The sequence below is a fragment of the Erpetoichthys calabaricus genome, chromosome 2 (genome assembly GCF_900747795.2).
Source record: "Erpetoichthys calabaricus chromosome 2, fErpCal1.3, whole genome shotgun sequence".
NCBI classification, from domain to species: domain Eukaryota; kingdom Metazoa; phylum Chordata; class Cladistia; order Polypteriformes; family Polypteridae; genus Erpetoichthys; species Erpetoichthys calabaricus.
The window spans coordinates 117,858,452-117,880,885 of NC_041395.2; the positions used below are offsets into that span (position 1 = coordinate 117,858,452).

General features: G+C 38.4%; 1 protein-coding gene across 1 annotated transcript in view; it reads right to left on the reverse strand.

Annotated features, from left to right (window-relative positions):
• dock10 (dedicator of cytokinesis 10) overlaps nt 1-22,434 on the reverse strand; it is a 264,702-nt gene that overhangs the window by 19,947 nt on the left and 222,321 nt on the right. Inside the window, 7 exon segments of the mRNA XM_028794429.2 lie at nt 5,871-5,984; nt 6,085-6,207; nt 9,197-9,303; nt 11,352-11,450; nt 11,766-11,823; nt 20,203-20,418; nt 21,750-21,860. Coding sequence (XP_028650262.1) covers nt 5,871-5,984; nt 6,085-6,207; nt 9,197-9,303; nt 11,352-11,450; nt 11,766-11,823; nt 20,203-20,418; nt 21,750-21,860 — 828 coding nt within the window.

A 22,434-nucleotide genomic window follows, 5' to 3' on the forward strand; every position in this document is an offset into this window, starting at 1 on the left:
TGAAGGTGTAGATGACGCATATAGGAAGCAAACAATAAAGTGTTTGGTAAAGTGTAAAGGTTTATTGGAAAATTTCTTTGTACACAACATTAGTAGAAAAGATGGTGTCTTGTCCTTGAATGAGTATTCTTTGGCATGGAGCATTTATGACCTTAACTTTAACATCAGATGAACGTCGAACTCGTGAGAAGGCCACATAAAGTTGCCCATGTCCAAAAACGGGCTCAGAGAGGTAGATGCCAACCTTGTCCATGGTTTGTCCTTGTGATTTGTTGATGGTCATGGCAAAGGCAGGTCTAATGGGGAACTGTCGCCGTTTAAGTGTAACAGGTAATTCCAGGTTAGAACTTGTAAGGTCATTTCTAGGAATTAGAACAGTATTGTTAGCATGTGAACCTGTAAGAACTGTTGCTTGAATAACATTGTGTGTCATGGTGTTGACGACTAAACGTGTACCATTGCATAAACCCTGTGTAGTGTTAAGGTTTTCTAATAGCATGATTATTGTTCCGTTTTTTAAGGCTAAGATTGTGTTGTGGAAATCCGGCTGGGTTAATAGTGTTCAAATATTCTAAGGGGAAATTAAGATGGGGGCGGCACGGTGGCGCAGTGGGTAGTGCTGCTGCCTCGCAGTTGGGAGACCTGGGGACCTGGGTTCACTTCCCGGGTCCTCCCTGCGTGGAGTTTGCATGTTCTCCCCGTGTCTGCGTGGGTTTCCTCCGGGCACTCTGGTTTCCTCCCACAGTCCAAAGACATGCAGGTTAGGTGGATTGGCGATTCTAAATTGGCCCTAGTGTATGCTTGGTGTGTGGGTGTGTTTGTGTGTGTCCTGCGGTGGGTTGGCACCCTGCCCAGGATTGGTTCCCTGCCTTGTGCCCTGTGTTGGCTGGGATTGGCTCCAGCAGACCCCCGTGACCCTGTGTTCGGATTCAGCGGGTTGGAAAATGGATGGATGGATGAAATTAAGATGGTCATTGTCGTCATCAGAGTCAAGTTTGTCAGAGCTTAGAAAGAGCCGTGCCTCTTCAGGAAGTAATGAAATGACCTGGTTATTAATGTGATCAACATTAATATTTTTTGGACATAATATAGTCCGTTGTGTTAAAAGGGGTATTTGGTCTAATGAGATTGCTGTTCCAAATATCTCCGTAAGTAAGTCGTCGCAGATAAAGGGTTGAGGAATTGTAATAATATCTGGGTGAAGTACATCTGTATTGGTGAGTGTAGCATCTCCCAGTTGTAATAAGCAATTGTTATATTCGGGATCTGGACATCGCATGTTTTGTACTAAGTGTATCTTTTGAAAGCAATGCCAATTGTCCGCGTAACATTTTTTTGAAGCGCGTTGTAGGTGCCGACGTGAATTTTTTTTTTTTGATGCGGGTGCGTGTTTGTGGTCCCGTTACTCGAGCCGTCTAGTTTTGTACCCGTGATCGTGAATTGATGACTTGTTTGATCTTTATCGTTAGGAATATGGATAAGTAATAAGGAGGATCGCACTCACTGTTAATATGCGGACTGTTCGTTTCTTCATATTATCACCAATCAGGTCTCGCGCCTGTATATGTATTGTAGTTCGCTCTCTTGTTGTTTATGTATGACGTCGTCGCGTATTTTAAGGTGGACTGAACAATAGCTGAGCGCATGGCATGTGGAGCAATAGCTAAGCACTGTCTAAAATCTCCTCGTAATAAAAGTACCTTTCCTCCAAAGGGAAAATTATTATTCATCAACGCAATGCCAATTGTCCGCGTATTTTAAGGTGGATTGAACAATAGCTGAGCGCATTGCATGTGGAGCAATAGTTAAGCACTGTCTAAAATCTCCTCCTAATAACAGTACCTTTCCTCCAAAGGGAATATTATTATTTATCAACGTTTGTAGAAGTTTATCAATGGTGTTGAGTAAGTGACTGGATGCCATTGTAAATTCATCTATAATTAATAGAGTGGCAAGACGGATGTCACGTGCATTGTTACTATTCATTTTCATAGTGGATACCGATGTTTCTGTGATTGGGACCGGTATTTTGAATAAGGAGTGACATGTGTTTTTTGGAGCCGAGACATTTTTTCTTCTGTGGTTTCAGAAGCGCGTTGTAGGTGCCGACGTGATTTGTGCATATTTGCGTTCTTGATTTGTTTCAGGGTGCACTGTTGCAATGCGATGTAATATTTGTCCACATACGCGAAAGCAGTATGGGCCATTGCCTTTTGGTGGCCTGATATTTACTCCGGTAAATGCAAAAGCAAATGAACTATTGTAGGATCTAATGCAGTTCGTAAAGTTTTTACTTTCAGGTACTTCGTTAGTTAGAAGCTTCTGTAGATATGCAGGATATGAATGTAAAGGAGGCAGTGTAATTTGACCCTTTTGACAACAACGTGTAAATTCATTACTTGTATTGCCAGTTGTTTTTTCAGGGAAGTTAAGTGAATGACAATGATTGCAAATGACATTCATTAATCCCAATGAATTTTCATGAATAGTGGACTTATTATTGAACGCATTGTCAGCTAACTGGCGCAATCGTTTAGCAGGTGTCTGTCGTTGATGTCCTTGACGTGTATGTTTTGCTTGTGCCGTTTGAGAGGCGCGTCGTTGTATGTGCAGGATTTGGGACGTGTTATTCTGGAGCTGTAATCGAGTTGCCTGTGCTGTGTGAGAAGCCCGTTGCAGTTTACGGCGTTCATTGTTTGTATTGAGCCTTGCCCGTTTTTGTATGTCGGTTAGTCGAGCTTTCTCTTTTTGGAGCATTGCCTGCTTGTTTTCCAGAATTTCAGATGCGCGTTGTAGACGTCTGCGTTTATTTATTTTGTCCCTTCGCTGCCGTTTTTGTATCTGTGAGACTCGAGGTGTTTCGTTTTGAACCTTTGCTTATTTGAGCTTTGCGTTTTTGGAGCCGAGACATTTTTTCTTGGCGCGTAGCCTCACTTTTTTTTATCTCTGTTAGTGGAGGGGGTGTTTGTGTGTGGTGGGTCTGTTTCCTCTTTTTTGTGTGCGTACCGTTTCGTGTGCTATGTGGCGCTTGCGTCTGACTCCTTTCTTTTTGGTTTTCTAGGGGCGCGTCGCCTCATTTCTTATTTCAGTTACTGGAGGGGGGCTTTGTGTGTCGTGGGTCTCAATCCTCTTCTTTGTGTGTGTTCCGTTCGGCGCCTCATTTCTTATTTTACGTTGCTTTCCATCCGGTTTCCATTGCTTGGGGGGGTGGGGTTTGTGGGGGCGCCTGTGCAGTACGTCTTTTGCGTCCACGGCCCATGGCCGGATGTCCCTGCGTCCATCCGGTTTACCATTCTCGTTTAGTAATATGGATATTTAAGGTGGTCCAAAAAAAAAAATAGCAGATTCAAAGTTCTCCACAAGGCAAGTGTTATTCTTTATCATATTTATAACAAAAACATACTGCAGCTTTTTTGTCATCTGTATTGAACAGCAGACAACTATTCAACACTTATAGGTCGACATTATTGGCACGGCCTTTGATAAAGTTGGGAAATTCTTGTGATATTTTGTAACCAGTTGAAGAGTAAACTGTTTCTCTTCCTCATCATTCATCAGTATGTCAGTGTGTTTTTCAGTGAGATTTATCCCTTTTTCCGCTGCATCGTTCACTACCTTTATGACTGCTCATGTATGCCAGCAGTTCAGAAATTTTTTAAAGACTAGATCATCAGTCCACTGTTCTTGTGTTTTCTTGAGAAATGATGGAGACTTTCTTTTTTTCATAAGGACGTCATCAAAGAAGGATGTAGTTCTTTCTGTTACCAGATCCTCCAACTTCAACTGTTCAGAGTCATTTGTCAGCTTAAAACATTGAGGAATGTCTGGTAAATATGGCCGCTGCAGGCTTTGCACAATTTTTTCTTTTGTTTCTGCTGAGACTCTGTCATGAAAAAGGGCTAAAACAGAAATTCCTACTTGCTACTACAATGTTTCTAAAACTCCTACTTAATACTAGAATGTTCTGGAATCTCAAAAGTATTACATTTTTATTAGTTTATTTCTATGTTTTTTAATTGTTTATTAATCACATTTTTAGAATGGAGCAAACTCTTAAAGTTTGATAGTCAGGAGGAAATTTTACATGTAAGCAAGTAACCCCAATGGACAAAAATAAGTCTTACGTAAAAATGATTCTATAAACATCAAAGCTTTGCAATCTTTTGTGGGCCATCGTAATATTTATTTTATAAATGGATGGGGATTACCTGAAAAAAATGTAAGACATATTATGGTGTAAATTCCTCCATTATGTCCATTATTTTACTTGTGAGAAAAATAGGCATTTAACAGGCATTAAATATGAAATCAGAAGAAGATCACTATTAGGGCGTGTCCTCTTATTTTAACCTGCTTTACCACTGACATGGAGTACTTGTGCAGTCTATACACTTAACTAACAGGAGCTGCAGCACTGGTGTGTGGCAGGGTGGATTCAATAATTATTTTTAGCTCTGCTCTGAAATGAAGTTCTCAGTTTTTGAAATTACTTTTAAGCAATTTAGACATAATAATGAAAATGTTCCCAGTGATGTAATTTCAGCAGAAAGTGTCACTATGTTGAAACAAGCATCAGCACTGCTACAGTGAATGAGTTGGGGGCTTCTACTGTCATGGGGAGAACATGCAAACTCCACACAGGGAGGACCCCGGAAATTAACCCGGGTCTCCTTACTGCAAGGCAGCAGTGCTACCCTCTGCGCTGCTGTGCCGCCCTTTTTAAGATATACATATCCTAAATGATATGATTCTATATAACTAAATGTAAATGTATATTTCACAGTACCAGAGTAGGATTTCAGCCAACAATGGAGCACTAATAAAACCCCTCCATTACCTCAGGGTACTTTACATTGTCTTTGATGGTCTAGACTCCTGCTGGAGCAGGACTTGTCTTAGTCTTCTTGTAGCATCAATAACATACCTGGGGTATTTTCTCACACAACAACTAAGTATATGCAGCACAAGCGGTAGTTTGTAAAAAATACATGACTCTGACAACATAGAACAACTAGCTGTTTGGTGGCAGCTACCATCAGGTGGACCATGGGCATGTTCCCTTTAGCACTCAAAATACTGCATATGTGAAGAAATAATCGTACAGCCTATCAATACAGTTTTGTTTCCCTTGACTCTGATCTGGAAAAAAACACTTCTAGAAAATGAATCAGTCACTACATTCACTTAAGCCTAAGCCCATTTAAGCAAGCCATTAAGTTTCTTAACTTAACAGCTAGATGTTTAATGAGGAAATAGCTATCCACTCATCCATTATTTAAAACTCACTTTTTCCTTGTCAGGGTTGTCAATAGCTTGAGATTATTCTGGAAGTAATGGGCTCTCATTAAGAGCCAGTCTTGGATGAGAGCTACTATACTAAAAGGCAGATTTATGGATATGGACAAAAAGCCAATGTGGAATTTGAAGTCTAAACTCTTATCTGTATAACAGATGTAACTGCAATATTTTAAGTGTAAAAACAGCTCAGACCACTTTATAAAAAATGTTAGAACTTAAAGACAGTTAAGGAGCTTGGAGTTTTTAATAAAAAATGGTCAAAAATCTATTACTTGTTATTGCTTAGATTAAAAAAAGCAAATACTGCTAAAACTGAGTAAGTAAGTTACCTGTTTTTTTTTAGAATGGAGATGCTGAAAAGCACATTAGCAGAGTTATGTGAGATTAAAAAAATATTGCGTGATAAAACACCCAACTTACCGCAGCCTTGAACAAGATCAGAAGAATAAAAGAAGAGTAAACAACACTATTAAAGCAGCTTATATGGGGAAAACAGAAACGAATATATGTGAAAGAATTTTGGTCAGTACATCTTGACTTCATTGAAACAGGTAATCGTGGGAAACTCTTACCTGTCCGTAGAAGGCAACACGGTAATATCTTCCAAAAAGCCGTTTTTCTGAATTAACAACTTCTGTGACTTTGAGGTATGACCGGTGGATATCATAGTACAGTTCTGAGAGTCGCTGTGGAGAAGAATTTCAGGTTGTGATAAATGAGTATTAGGGCCTACAGGTTCCAGAGAGTTACTAGTTACTGTAAAAAGACAAACAGAAAGCTGCTTACCTTGAAGTCTCTCCTCTTCTCAAAGACGGAGATGACAAGCTTATTGACTGCCGCTATGAGTTCATGCCTTTCTGATTTCCACAAATAGTCCACACATAACTCAAGCTGCTCCACAAGGGTGTCCTGTCACAAAATAAAAACAAATGCAATCTTGTTTCAAGAATGACAGATATTGATTCAACATCATTTCTGCTGATATGTTACTTTGCTACCCAGGTTTTACAGAAATTGTCTTCATTTGGTTTTATCCTATTATGGGTTGAAAGACAATAGCTGTCAGGGGCTGAGATAAGAGAACCAAACTTCTAGGGCTTGAAATTCTCATTCCTGTTTATATCAAGGTTAGTACTAGCACATCCATCACATTTTTTATCTCCAGTTTTCAATTTGAGGTAAATAAGGCCAGGGTCTATAATGAGCGCAAGGCAGGATTGTCATCTCTTGATGCCATTCAATTGAACCACTGATTATTCTGACAGGTGTAATTTTGAAGTTAGACAAGAACCCATATGAACTAGAAGAACATATGAATTCCAAACAGACGGCACACTAACCAGAATTAGAAGAAGAGTCCAAGTGCTGTCAATGTAGTACTATAATGCTGCTCGCCATGCCACTGTGGCATCTTTCGGGTCAAGCCATCTTTTAACATAATGCAGCACGTCTACCCTGAGAGCTTAAAGCTCAGCCAGATTATGCTCTTTGAATAGTCAAAAGATTGTAGTAAGAATACAGAGTACATGATTAAAAAATCACAACAAGAAAGAATCAAAGGATCACGAAGTGAGGAATAGCATTAGGAAGGAAAACAAACTAAAACTGGGCTATACAGGAGAGCTCACACTAACATATAACATGTTCAACTGAAGATGGTGGATTCTTTCCAATTGCTTTCAGCATTAGTTGACCAAGACTACAATAAAAAGAAAATACTGTGCTATAAGGCCATACACTTCAATGTGGAATGAATGTACAACTTGAGATCAGATTTATACTCATTTATGGATTACGAAAGTTAACCTCCTCACCATTACTACAAGTAAATATCTGCATATATTTAGTCTTAATTTAGTTCTGAGTTTCTTTGGGAATTTAGTAGGGTAACAATGCAACACAGCTGTAGTGTAGCAGCAGAAGAGTGCTTGGGCCCCATCCTAAATGAATTGCCTACTATTTAAAATGTCAATGTTTTCCATATTTGCATACTATAGCTTACTTTTCACAGACCTTCACGTGCTGTGAGGTACTGTATATTACTGGCTGTGAAGTCCCCTGGCGTGAGTGAATGAGTTCAGTTATAAAGTTGACCCCTCCAGAATGACAGTGTCTGGCTCTCCAGAACCTTGATCCTAAATAGTGCTGTGAAAGGGGTAGTTGGTTTTATAATAAATTATTTCTTTGGGCAGACAACATTAAATATGTTTGTAAGAATGAAAAAAAGAGTTTCATGAGTACAGGCCAATTTCCACAAAACAGCCTGTCAAACTGTGTTCCCTTAGGGTTTCCAAAATGCCAAGGTGTTACTTTAACCATACTGCTATGTTTGTACCTGGTTTATTTACCATATATACACTCACTGAACAAATTCTTAGGAACACTGTACCTAATACTGGGTTGTGCCTCCTTCTGCTCTAAAAGCAGCCTTAGTCCTTCATGGCATGCATTTCACAATATGTTGGAACATTCTTTTGAGATTCTGGTCCATGTTGACACAACTGCATCAGTCAGAGTCTGTAGATTTGGCAGCAGCACATTCATGCTGCAAATCTGCCATTCTAACACATCCCAAAGGTGTTCTGTTTGATTCATCTCTGATGAAAGGAGAAGGCCACTTAAGATTACTGATCTTATTGTCATGTTCATGAAACCAGTTTGAAATGACTTTTGCTTTGTGTAAATTGTGGCCAAAAAGGGATGCACATGGTTACCCATCAATAATTAGGCTGTAGCATTCAAGCAAAGATTGATTTTTTATTAATGGGCCTAAAGTGTGCCAAGAAAACATTCCCCACACCATTACACCATCACCACCAGCTTGGAATGTTGACATAAGGAAGGTTTGGTGCATGAATTCATGCTGCAGGCACCAAATACTGACCATACCATCTTTGTGCCTCATCAGACCAGACTACATTTTTCCAGTCTTTAACTGTACAGTTTTGGTGATCATGTGCCCACTGCAGTCTCAGCTTTCTGTTCTTGGCTGACAGGAGTGGAACCTGATGTGGTCTTCTGCTTTTATAGCCCATTTTCCTCAAGGTTTGACATGGGGTACATTCTGAGATAAGCATCTCAAATAACCACTATGCTCACCAAAGTATCTGAGTTACTGTAGGCTTTCTGTCAGATCGAACGACTCTGGCCACTCTCCCCTAACCGCTTTCATCAACAAGGTGTTTTCATCCACAGAACCGCTGCTCAGTGTATGATTTTTGTTTTTCGCACCATTCTGAGTAAACTCTAGAGACTGCCATATGTGAAAATACCAAGAGATCAGCAGTTGCAGAAATATTCAAACCAGACCATCAGGCACCAACAATAACTTGTATGATATAAACATTAACTGAAGCTCCTGATTTGTAACTCTATGATTTTGTGCATTACACTGCTGTCAAATGATTGGCTGATAAGATAATTGCATGGATAAGCAGGAGTACAGGTGTTCCTAATAATTTGTTCAGTAAGTGTATAATTCTCTGTGTATGGACATGTTGTAACAGATATCATTAAAATGTATTGTTATCCAACTTTCAGCTGTGCCACCTTAGTCCATCTATTTATCCCATCAATCCAGTCACTAATTTTCCTCATCCATGTATTCCTATTCAGGGTCACTGAGAACACTGGCCAATCCTGGCAGCATCAGGTCAGGCAACAACTCTATACAAAACACCAGTCCAGTATAAGTAAAAACTTTCTTTTAAACTAAGGGCTATGATGACACTGACTATATTTTATTAAGTTGCTGTTCCCTTCAAGTTTTTAAAAAACATTTCACCTGGTGTCTTACTTCTTGTTCAGCAGAAAGATTCAGCTCTTTCAGCCCATCCTCATAACTCACATAAAGAAGAGCGACCACCTCACTATAAACCAGTCCCTCAAGTGACATTACCTCTGTGTATGCTGTGTCCTGTATGCCCGTATCTTCCTTCATTGCACCTTCTTCCTTAACATTTGGTGTTATGCACACAAATGCTGCCCAGCCAACTGCAAACAAAGCTAATATGAAAAATAAGAGAAATTTTTCAAAATACAGAAAGAGAAAAATTGTTCTAGCAAAAAGTTTTCTTAAATAATAAAAAAGCATTTAAGCATTGCAAATTTGTATAAAGTATATTAATATATCTGGGATATGATACATATACTAAATAAGAGCAGTAATAATGGCCTGGTGGAAGTTAACTGTTATATATCTGTTTTGGCACAAACTTGTTATTTCCTTCGGTATTTTAGGCTAGAGAGGTGCTCTTTGTTCAGACGACTTCATATGTACATATGTATTCATATGTGTGCATTCATGGTTCAAATGCACACTGAAGACCCTCCTGTTCTCTTATTTAAAGGATTTAACAGTCGCTCCATTGCCTGAGGTAGTGCTAGCCCTACAATGCTGTAGACTAACTTGGAGACCCAGCTTCTTGTTCTGTACCATAACTTTTGCTGTCCTTAAACACCAGAATTTTAAAACACCTTTCAAATTTATAGGCTGTGAAGCTGTATCATATATGAACCTTATGGCATCTCAGAGTACTTGTTTCTATTTGTATTTATTGCTTTATTTTACATTACTCTGATCAATTTGTATACCATATTATAATCTTGGTTCCTCTGATTTGTAATTGTGCATGCTGTTAATAGCACTCAATAGTGATTCATACACATGCAAAGAAATGCTGTACTACTAAACTTTGACAGTCCAGCTATCATTGCAGCAAATGTATATTTAAACATTTCTTAATTTACTGCCCATCCAATAACACAATACGGTTCTTGTAAGTGTGTGGGCCATGTGGAGTCTTTGGGGGTAATAGGTTTCTTACTAGCACTTGCTTTATGCTTTGCCATGTATATAAACCAAGAAAGAAAGTTTAATGCATACAAGGTCAGTAACATGTCCAATAAATAAACAGTAACAGATGAGTTAATAGCAGTGGTGACTGTTTCTTCATTATGCACTGGACAAGTTTCAGTGCATGCATGGGAATTTGTGCAGATACACTGACAACATTCTGCATAGACACTACAGTGTAGAGATACAGTACAATGTACACAAGAACACATGTAACTGGCGTGAACCACAGAGTGGAACCAGCAGACACACTGTAGTTGGTGTGTTTTAGGCCAGGAAATGTCCTAAAGAATTAGTTGGATGACTTTAGTGGTGGTGGCCACATTTTGTGCAGTTAAGGCACTGGAGCTCTAATATTATACAGCGAGCACTGCACAATAAGAGCCGGAACCTTACAAGTTGCTAGGCTACTTCCCTCAAGCACAGAAGTCAAGCATTGTTACCCTGGTCTATTCATTCAATGCCAGGTACATCATAAATAGTCCTTGCCATCTGTTCCATTAAAGGGGAAACTGGAAAACAGGGGTTAGGGGATGACCAGCAAATGGAAGGAGGTGATGTGGCCATGATCTTGTAAAATAAGCTTTGATACCCAAAGTTATTTTTTTGTGTACCCAGGAGATGAACTACAGAGTGGGACATAAAATGGATGGCAATGTCCCGTATCATCTGCCAATCCTAGGCTCAGTGCACATTGGGCTCAGACTTAGCAGGAAAGGGAAGATGATTCTCTGAAATCAGCACAGTGAATGGGTAATTGAAGGGAAGTCAATTTGAGGGAGAATATGAGGTAAGGAAGACTGAAGAGACTACCAGGAAAGATGAGCAGATGTAACCTAGTGTAGTTAGGGTTTCTAATATGTGATTAGCCAAGTTACAGAGCAGACTACAGCTAAATAATTTGTTGTTTATTCTGTTAAACCTTATTAGTGTTGCTTAACCTTCAGTGTCACACTAGTCTTTAAATGTTATGGGGGTAGACCTAAGTAAGAGTTATATAAAAATTAGTAATTGGGATATCTTATTGCAGATTAATGCCCCATATGCGTGCTCCCTCTCCCTCTTTTTAAAAACATGCCTGATTAAGGCAAACTAGCTGGAGCCCAGGGTGGGAGGAACATGGTTTCTCTTTCAGAATAGTACAGTGCATTCTGCAAATTGCCCCTTACTGACTGAACAGAATGAGAGAAACACTCACAATCTCCATCTTGTGCTGTTAGTAAGTGGTTACAATTAATAGCATTCACATCCTCAGTAAGCGCGCTTGAGTTCCGCACCTTTTCAGCTTTCCAGTAACCTGTTTTAGAGGAGGAGTGTAATGATACATTTAGTAGATGTTGCAAGTAAACCAAGCCACATGCAGACATTTACAAGCACTAGCCCTGGACAAAGCACTTTTTTCTCCAAAATTATGATTAGGTAATGGATTATTCATTTCCAAAATGATTCCTGAGGGTGTAAGAGTAAAATATGTTAACAATACTGTTTAACTGACTACTTGGGAACAGTAGGACTTCAAAAAATGAAGACTTTAAAGTGCAGTTGGTAGTGATTAAAATAAAAAAGAAATTGTTGGTAAACACTTAGATTGTAGAATTTCAGAATCACTTACCTTTTCTTTTCAAGTATTCTGCAATGAGTGCAGCAATATGAATGTAGCACATTGCAGCCTGTAAAGTATAATAATAAAAAATGAAAAATAGAACTCAAAACACTGGATTACAAACACTGATCTGTTACACCAGAAACAGTGACACATTCAAAGAAAGAAGTTAGAGAAAAAAGAAAGACATTGAGCTGTGCGTTGTAAGCAGTCACTTACAAAAATAGAAACTATGAGAAGAATCACTGGCCAACATCATATTTCTGTATCCATAAAAAAGGCTTGTGAGACACTTGGGTAAGTGTTTTGAAAAGAAAAAGATTCTGCTTTGAAAAATGATTTAATTTTAATATATATAGTGAGGAACATAAGTATTTGAACACCCTGCGATTTTGCAAGTTCTCCCACTTAGAAATCATGGAGGGGTCTGAAATTCACATTGTAGGTGTATTCCCACTGTGAGAGACAGAATGTAAAAAATAAATTCAGGAAATCACATTGTATGATCTGCGGTGGGTTGGCACCCTGCCCAGGATTGGTTCCCTGCCTTGTGCCCTGTGTTGGCTGGGATTGGCTCCAGCAGACCCCCGTGACCCTGTGTTCGGATTCAGCGGGTTGGTAAATGGATGGATGGACATTGTATGATTTGTACAGAATTTATTTGTATTGCACTGCTGCACATAAGTGTTTGAACACCTGGCAATCAGCAAGAATTCTGGCTCTCAAAGATCTGTTACTCTGCCTTTAAGAAGTCCACCTCTACTCCACTTAGTAATCTTAATTAGTAGCACCTGTCTGAGCTCTTTAAAGACACCTGTCCACCCCACAGTCAGTCAGACTCCAACTACTAACATGGGCAAGACCACAGAGCTGTCAAAAGACACCAGAGACAAAATTGTGGACCTCCACAAGGCTGGAAAGGGCTACGGGGCAATTGCCAAGCAGCTTGGTGAAAATAGATCAACTGTTGGAGCAATTGTCAGAAAATGGAAGAGGCTAAAGATGACTGTCAGTCTCCCTCAGACTGGGGCTCCATGCAAGATCTTACCTCGTGGGGTATCACAGATGATAAGAAAGGTGAGGAATCAGCCCAGAACTACACGGGAGGAGCTGGTCAATGACATGAAGAGAGCTGGGACCACAGTTTCAAAGGTCAATGTCGGTAGAACACTATGCCGTCATGGTTTCAAATCACGCATTGCACGGAAGGTTCCCCTGCTCAAGTCATCACATGTCCAGGCCCGTCTGAAGTTTGCCAATGATCATCTGGATGATCCAGAGGAGGCATGGGAGAAAGGCATGTGGTCAGATGAGACCAAAATAGAACTTTTTGGTCTAAACTTCACTCGCCGTGTTTGGAGGAAAAAGAAGGAGGAGTTGCATCCCAAGAACACCATCCCTACTGTGAAGCATGGGGGTGGAAACATCATGCTTTGGGGGTGCTTTTCTGCGAAGGGGACAGGACGACTGCACTGTATTAAGGAGAGGATGAATGGGGCCATGTATTGTGAGATTTTGAGCAACAACCTCCTTCCCTCAGTCAGAGCACTGAAGATGGGTCGTGGCTGGGTCTTCCAACATGACAATGACCCGAACCACACAGCCAGGATAACCAAAGAGTGGCTCCGTAAGAAGCATATCAAGGTTCTGGAGTGGCCTAGCCAGTCTCCAGACCTAAATCCAATCGAAAATCTCTGGAGGGAGCTGAAACTCCGTGTTGCTCAGCGCCAGCCCCGGAACCTGACAGATCTAGAGGAGATCTGTGTGGAGGAGTGGGCCAAAATCCCTGTTGCAGTGTGTGCAAACCTGGTCAAGAACTATGGGAAACGTTTGACCTCTGTAATTGCAAACAAAGGCTTCTGTACCAAATATTAACACTGATTTCTCAGGTGTTCAAATACTTATGTGCAGCAGTGCAATACAAATAAATTCTGTACAAATCATACAATGTGATTTCCTGAATTTTTTTTTACATTCTGTCTCTCACAGTGGGAATGCACCTACAATGTGAATTTCAGACCCCTCCATGATTTCTAAGTGGGAGAACTTGCAAAATCGCAGGGTGTTCAAATACTTATGTTCCTCACTGTAAATTACTTTGGGGTATGGGTAGCAGAGTGGTGCATTGATGCTGCTGCTTCACAGCTTTAAGGATCTGTGTTTGAATCTTTGCCTGGCTTCCATCAGGGTGGAATCTGCATATTCTCCCATGTTTATGTTGGTTTTCTCAATGTTATGAATTTTGCTTGGATTGGATTAACTGGCACTCTTTTAAAGGAAATCATAAAAGAACATTCAAACTAGTGAACGTCAAAAACCAAATATACGAACACCAAAACGGCAAAGCCAAAAGCAACACCAATAAAGTCCATGGCAAAAGAGAAAAGCAAGTCAACAAAAGTCTACACTGTCAAATTAGTTTCTAGAGTGTTTTTAGTCTCTCCTACCCCAGCCCTTCCTTAAAAGATGAATTAAAGTTTAGACACTTCCTTGTGGACACCAGAATGTTTTTATGAGGGAAGACATCACATGTCACGTGACTTCAGTGTTTCAGATTAACTTAACAGAAGTTGTGAGGAGTCTAATTCTGTACTGCAATGGTGCAGAATTGCTTTGCAGCATGCAGATTGGAAAAAAGGACTGTTTTTTATTCTTGTGCTCTCTGAAAGCCCAGAACAATGTAATTGTTGACAGCAGGTAGCACAGGGAGACAGGACAGATGGACTCAATTAAAAACCCAGAGTACAGTTACTTTAATACACAAAGTCTTCCTTTAACAGTTTTTTTTGTGACGAGAACAATAAAGCTCAAAGGGAAACTGTAGTTATGTTCTGACAGCACCTCAAAAGACAATTCAAGCCATCTGGAGTGGAAAGTCAAGAAGAAGCAGCTGAAAGTAGATTACCCATAGGTAATCATTAGGAAATTAATTTTATTTTTTATTACAAATATGCATAAAGTTTGCGTTTTTTTGGCATTTAGCCCAGTAATCAAGGCAATCGCCCTGTATTATAGTTACACACTCAGCTATGCCTATTCAAATACCTTTCTGAAATAATGTGGTGAACATGGCAGCTCTGAGTACTCCATTTAAAAGCACCTTGCAGTAGTTTAAATTTTGGTGCAAAGTTTAAAGGGATGCAAGACCATCAACAAAGAACATAAAGGAAACTGTCACAGTGTGTTGTGTTATTGTGTGAGAATGCTTGTCTTTGCACTTTTATTTACACTTGTTGAATACTCCAAAATCTATGGTGTGAGGTTTAAGAACATCAACAAAGCCTTTGATTTTCACTTTACCAAATTATCATTTACTTGGATCCTTAAAAGACATTGTAAGAGCTCATAGCTGAAAGAGGTTTTGCGTGAATAACTGGTCAACAACATTTTCCTCTAAAGCCATAAAAAAGCTTGTGAGAGACTTTGGCGCTTTGAAAAGAAAAAGATTCTGTTTTGAAAAATGATTTGTGCACTAGTGCTGATGTGTTAATTTTAATATATAAATTACTCTGGGGCATGGGTAGCAGAGTGGTACATTGATCCCAGCTTTAAGGATCTGAGTTTAAATCATGGCGATGGCATGTTCTCCCATGTTTTTGTGGGTTTTTTATACGCTGGTTTTCCCCATGTTGTGAATTTTACTTGGATTGCATTGACTAACATGTTTTTAAAGGATTACATAAAAACAGTCACACTAGTGAGAGTCAAGAACCAAAAGTAAAAAAATAAAAAGCAAAACCCAAAATAATCCAAGGTAAAAGGGAAAACCAAGTCAATCAAAGCCTACACTATTAATTTTTAACATCGTTTTTAGTCTCTTTTACCCCAGGACTTCCTTAAAAGTTTAGACATTTCCTTGTGCATCCCAGCATGTTTTTAAAGAGGAAGATTGATGACATCACATGTCATGCGACTTTAGTGTTCCAATGACTAGCTGTTAAGCTCATATTAGACAGGACCTGGTCCAAATGGACTTGTCTCTCTATTATATAAAAAAATCTTTCGACGCGACTTTTTGGAGACAAGACTTTTGCCTGGAGATTTTTTCAAGTCACCCCCCCCTCAAACATTTTCAAACAAGACCACGGTCCTCTCAACTTCCCAATTAAAGAAGACATATTATGTCCAAATCTTACTGAAGAATTTCATCACAAAGGGTCATTAACATAAAAAATGAGTACATGCGCAATCCTAGCACCGAGAAACGAGGAAGTCAAACGAATTAACGCCAAAAATGTCGATCAGTTACACATCAAATGGGTCAAATGCGTCCAAAAATGTCAAACGGTTAAACGGAAAACTGTTTAAATGCGTATCAATTGACTATGCTGAAACAGTTGGTGGTGATCATGCGGAAGATAACAACAACTTACAATATCCCAAAGAATATCTACAACTGTTAACAGCGTCCGGTCTTACAATGCACAAATTACTGTAGAAAGAAGGATTTATCCAAGAAAGGTAATGTAGTACATCTTCCGGGGATAACATTAGACAAAAAAGGAGATCCTGATGTCTTTCGTATTAAAACGTTAACAGTTTCTGGTTAGAATAGCTTTTGCAAAGACAATTGACAAATCTCTGAGCCAAACATTTGAAAAAGTAATTTTATTTAAAAGAGAAGAAGAAACAAATTCAATCTCAGGAAGTTAAACGTTGCATTGTTGCATATGTAACAATTCCTATGAAAATAAAAATCGGTTTAAATTGTACATCCGCATGCCCATATGCGAGTGGCAGAACCACAAAGAAAGCGAAGCGAGCAGGGAGTAAATCCCCTTAGAAAAGTAAAAGATTGGCAGAGGTGAAGCTTTAAGGAAAGTCCAGGAATGGCTCTGATGTGAGGGGTCAATACAGGTAAATCTAATAACTATTGACCAAAACCAAGGCGAGATCCAAAACTTGTTGACAAATGCAAAATTAAGTCAAAACCAAACGACTCCCTGGTATTTACTATTTTGTAGCAAGTATTTTGATGAAATTGTTTTCCCACAGATGGAAAGAAATCACAAGCCACAAAAACAAAAAGGAAAAGGGTTAGGAGATGCAAAAGCAGTCATGAATAAACCAGGTGAGGGGTCAAAACCAGGTAGACTATATTGAAGATCTAATCCTAAAACACTAAGCAAATGTACCACAAAATTATTAGCAAAAAGAAACCCCAAGTCAGAAATGATTTTATGAATAAAAATCCAGTATATTAATCAAAACTCAAAGTGAAAAACTTTAAATGTCTCAATATTCAAAGAAAAAACAAACAGCACTAATAATTCACATTTCATCCACAGTCTTGAAAAACCAGGATGTTCACAATGCTAAAATTTAAACTGTCACGACGATGATGGCATGTGTCATGCACTTCTGGATCATTCTCTGGTACAAACCAGGGTAGTAACCTTAAACATCCATCCATCCATCCATTTTCCAACCCGCTGAATCCAAACACAGGGTCACGGGGGTCTGCTGGAGCCAATCCCAGCCAACACAGGGCACAAGGCAGGGAACCAATCCTGGGCAGGGTGCCAACCCACCGCAGTAACCTTAAACAACTGTCCTCAAAGTTATGATGTATGAAAAAAAAATTAATTCTTATCAACTATTTCAAAAAAAAAAATAATAAAAGTAAAAATGGTGATAAAATTGAATTCTCCATATAACAAAATCCCTGAAAACATAAGATGCTCATAATTGTAGATTTAAGCTTGAAATTAAAGAAAAACAATTAAAAAATCATAACACAAGTCACTTGAGAATACATCACTAATTCTTATATCATGGCAGCCATGATGTCATTAGTTACATGGCATGTGCACAACATGAGTTTAGCAAACATGTAGTAGCATCATAGTGACCAGAAACACACAATAACTACATCCATTAAAACAACAACACAAAAGTCATAGAACAATAAAGGTACAAAGTAGCATCACGAGGATGACAACAAAATAACTATAAAATTTATAAAGCACACGAATAAAAAAAAGCATACAAAATCAGATCAGAAAAATGCTACAAGTGTTCTTAACAACAAGAAGCAGGTGTTATGACTAGACTCAATATGGTGGCAAATAAGAAAAAGAAAGCACAAAATTGCAGTTTAACAATGTCACAAGAATTTATGATAAAAATTATTCTGCAGTAAAAAATAAACGGAGATACAGTACAACATTGGATCTGAATCTACAGTTAAGTTCTCAACATTCACATATCTTAAACATAACGGTGTTAGGCTGACTGACACCTCTTAACACTGTGGTCATGTGTGTTCATAAGCATTCGCTGGGATGAATTGGGGTCCCACTTAGAGTTTGCTCTTGCTTAGACCCAAGGTAAGGTTCTTTACTGACACCCTGAAATTTGCATCAGTATACAGATTGGTGGATGTATAATTTCCTTTTCTATAAGCCTGAAAATACAGCATACAAAGTCTTCTCAATGATGTTTTTGGCTTATTGGCTATATTGTGATATTGATAACTATAGCTTATTAATTTAAGTTTAAGAGCTGGAGAAACTATATTCAAAGTACATGTAAAGATTATCAGTTGGCAAACAAAAAACATCTTTTATGAAAAAAGCATTCATATTTGTTATCAAACTTTTATCTACATCTGACAAATGGTATTGCGGATTCACATGAAGGGCAGTAAAATGTAAGATACTATGCTAATGTTCTGTAAAAAAGAAAAATACAATATGTTCTCCAGTGAATGAAGAAAAATGAAAAAGCATAATATTCCTCATGTTACTTAATACACAGTGAGCCTCTTTAGGTTCAACAATCTGGATTCTGTGGTGTCTGGGCAACTGGGGCAAGCCATACAGAAGGTTGTGGGGGTCACTCTGTGCTTTTATCATAATGTCCAAATAATCAAAGATTTGGAGGATGATCATTTGCTGCAGTATTATTTGAAAGGGGGTTGAAGAGGCCTCTGTTCTTGACAAATTCTATCCCACACAGTTTTCACATAACATAACCAAGGGGCCATAGTGCTGAAATGATATTCCAGTCCATTTCAGGCCATTTTGATTAAGGCTCTGCAATTTAGCCTCAAATGACATATTCATATGTTCTCAGAACCGTAACAGCTTCTAAATTCCATCCACCACCCATCTCAAGCTTCTAGATCACCTAATTTACTCCATTAATGGTGAGAATGAAATATGCTCTTGCAAACTGGGCTTTACTAAAGAGAAGACAAACAATTTCCTTTTGTTTCTTTGTAAAATCTACACAGAATTGATTTTGTCAAAGCTAAAATTAATGTGCTTTGATTAAATGGAGTAAATGTTCAACAATATCATTGGGTTCTAGTATTTGTGGTTAACATTCCTTAAAGTATATAGGGGTTTCAATTATACTTCATATTTTTAAATCACTTATTATTATGAGTTTATGAAACAAAAATATTCATTCATTTCCTGAACCTGGAAGGAAGCTGTAGCATTTCTTTGGGATGGGGTAAGGCTGGAACCAGCACTGAGCAGAGCACCAATCCGCTATTTGGCATACTCAAGTACACACCTAGAATCACTTACAAGGAGCCAATTAAGAGCTGACAATTAAAGTAACCTGCTTTTCTACGCTGTATGTATGTGTCAAATCAGTGTACCATGAAAAAAAACACTACGTTTTTACATAGACAGTGACGGGGAGGGGGTTTAAAAACAGTTTCTTGGAGGTGTGAAGCAGCAGCAAACTCACTACTTTGTCACCCATAAAAGAGGAACAGCTATTATATTATCAAAGGCAGTGAGAGCACGTCATTTTACAAACACTGTTATGGTGTACCACATTGCACAAACTTCTCCCTGCAGATATTGAACTTTTTCTTGACTTGTTCAGTATCAGTTTGATCTGTCTTGGGGTGTGGCTTGTCTTATTAGATGTTTAAGTAAATTTATATTTATTTGTTTTAGAGTTTTTACTTAACATGTGTGCTAATCAGTGTCGGCAGGCACGTTCACCCGCCTTACTGTGGTGTTTGCCATTTAATGGTAGGGTGATTGCAAGATGTCGGCGGAGGCTGCTGCCACGCAATGTAAAAAGAGCAGAGCGCCTAAGTAGAGGAGAGGATTGAAATCGAAACAGGGAGTAAGAGAGTGAGGCCAGACCAGGACCAAGTTTTTTCCATGGACACTATTTATTAAGGCACTGTGGACACTTTAATTCTTGTTTTGTTTTTTAAAAACACTTTGCACTTTTTGCATCTTAAAACTTATGTGTCTCCTCACCTGGGCATCACGACTTTTCTTGTCATTCTGACTGCACTAATATGGGATGGAGATATTCTGAATTTGCAAACAGATGCCAGACTGGTTCTGTGAACAGCTCTTAAAACTGCAAAGCCATCCTATCAAATTTTATTTTCTTCCTGGGTATAGTTTGGAACCATTTCCAGTAATATGAAGCCAAAGCCAAGTGACTAGCTATTTAGCGAATTTACCTCTGACAGATCTCCATTTCTCACATGGACCTTAGCCATGCTCTCTAGCCAAGTTCGGCGTAGTTCAGGAGTACTGGCATATGAATTAGCTAAACTGTACTGTAGATCTGCAAGCATTTCTGGGTCCTTCTCATGTTCTTTCATTTGTGATGTGGCCATCAACACAGTTCTTATCCTTTTGGTCAGATCCTTCACCTCTGCTGGAAATGAGGTGTTCTAAAAAATCAGAAGAGCAAATCATTAGGAATTACATGCACTCCATTAAGTCAAGAGTAATTGGAAAACAATATTACATACACATTAACACAAATGGAAGTCTAAAATTGCAAATATACTATGTCATACTATGTTATTAAGAGAATGCGAACCTTTCATGAGCTCAAAATCTGGTCTTAAAGGAGCCACAGTCACAGATATGCTAATGTTTAAAATAGCAATGTGAAGCAGTTTCTTTCCTAAAGATTATTTTATATTAGCTGGGTATTCACTGTCTAACAGAACATACTGTATACTGCTCCTTTATTTTTTCTGACAATTAACTCATCTGACTCAAAAATAAAATGTTGTGATCTATACACATTTTAGATGTCACTTCCAGTGTCATCAGCTATCTAAAATTGAGACTACATACCTGTCCCTTAAATGGATCCAGACTGCATCCAGTAGCAGAAAGTCATTTTTTTTACATTATGATGTGAACTATTTTTTCACAGGCTGAAGATGTTAACAATGTGAAAATAAAATAAAAATAACGTTTGCAATTATGGCTTCACTATCTTTTCTATACAAGGCCATTGGCCACTTATGAAGGCTAGACCAAAAAATAAAAAGTGGATTCTGGTTAGGTAATAGGATCTCCTTGGGAAATCTAGTGACTACCAATTACAGGAGAACTACAATATCTGACTCAATAACTCACTTAAGCACAGTTATTGCACCAGATTCAGTTTCAGGCCAGGCACAAGATTTACCATATGCACAAATAAAAATAACAAGACATGCAAATCAAATGAGAACACACGCTTTGGAAGCTGTAATGATGGAAAAACAGCTTATTGAGATTCTGTAGTGCATGCCCCTTTAAATGTACATTTGGTTCAGGATAAAAAGAGGATTCATCAAGAGCACTACACTGCAGTCAGATTTTTCATGAGCTGTGGTTCTCGGCTAGGGATGCAGTTGAGCACAGTGGTAAAAAGTAAGAGGAACAACATTTCATAGGCATGGGGAAAGGTGTCCAGCATTAAGAAAGTTAGTGTGACTAAAAATGTGGAGTTAGACATACAAGAATCTGTATTAACTATTTTCTTTTGACATTAATTATTCTTCTCTGTACTCAAAAAAATAACATTTTCTTTATGTTGTAGTTTGAGCATTAAGAGGTATCTCCATCACTATAAAACACAGATACATATACAGATTATGATAAGATGTGATGGCAAAATTCAAGGCAAGTGTGCACTTATCTTACTCTGATTGCTTAAATATTTAACAGAGCTAAGAACTGATACATGGAGAATTACAAAAATAGGGAAATGATTTCTTACCCTTAGGTGTATATCTCCATTGGCAAAGTTATTAATTATGGCAAGAGACTGCTGGAACCGAGAACCACCAATTCCTGCATCTGCTATGAGTTGGCTTACTGCTTTGATAACCTGTATGAAAACAAAGCAGAAGAAAGGTTTTGGAGTGCTATCACCTTCCCAGAAAACCATTTAATTTCTTACCAGTTCAATCCAATCATGAAAGAGTAATTAGATTTACTAATTCAAAATCTTATATAAAAATTAAAATATTGTATATTCAGCCATTTTAATATTACACTTGGCTTTTCCTTATGTGAATCACTGGCATGTAGGATAAACATAATTTTTTATTGTCTGTTTTTTTTCTGTTTATTGTACTTTGATTCGTTAATCCTTCCTTTGAGCATCCTTCTCTTGTGTGTTCCCTACAACTTTTGAAATATTTATTTTCTATGTAACTTCTTGTTTTCAGTTAGGTAAATACATAGTGGTACTGCATACACACACACACACATGCACACTGATTCAGAGAAATACAGTATATGATACACAGACCCATGCATATGCATACATGCACATGATAATGTACACACAAGCACAGACAGATGCACAGGCATATACACTAAACACACTTGTTTAGTAAACATCCTTGAGATCTGAAAGCAACAGCAAATTAGGGAGCAAATCCATACTTAAACGTGGA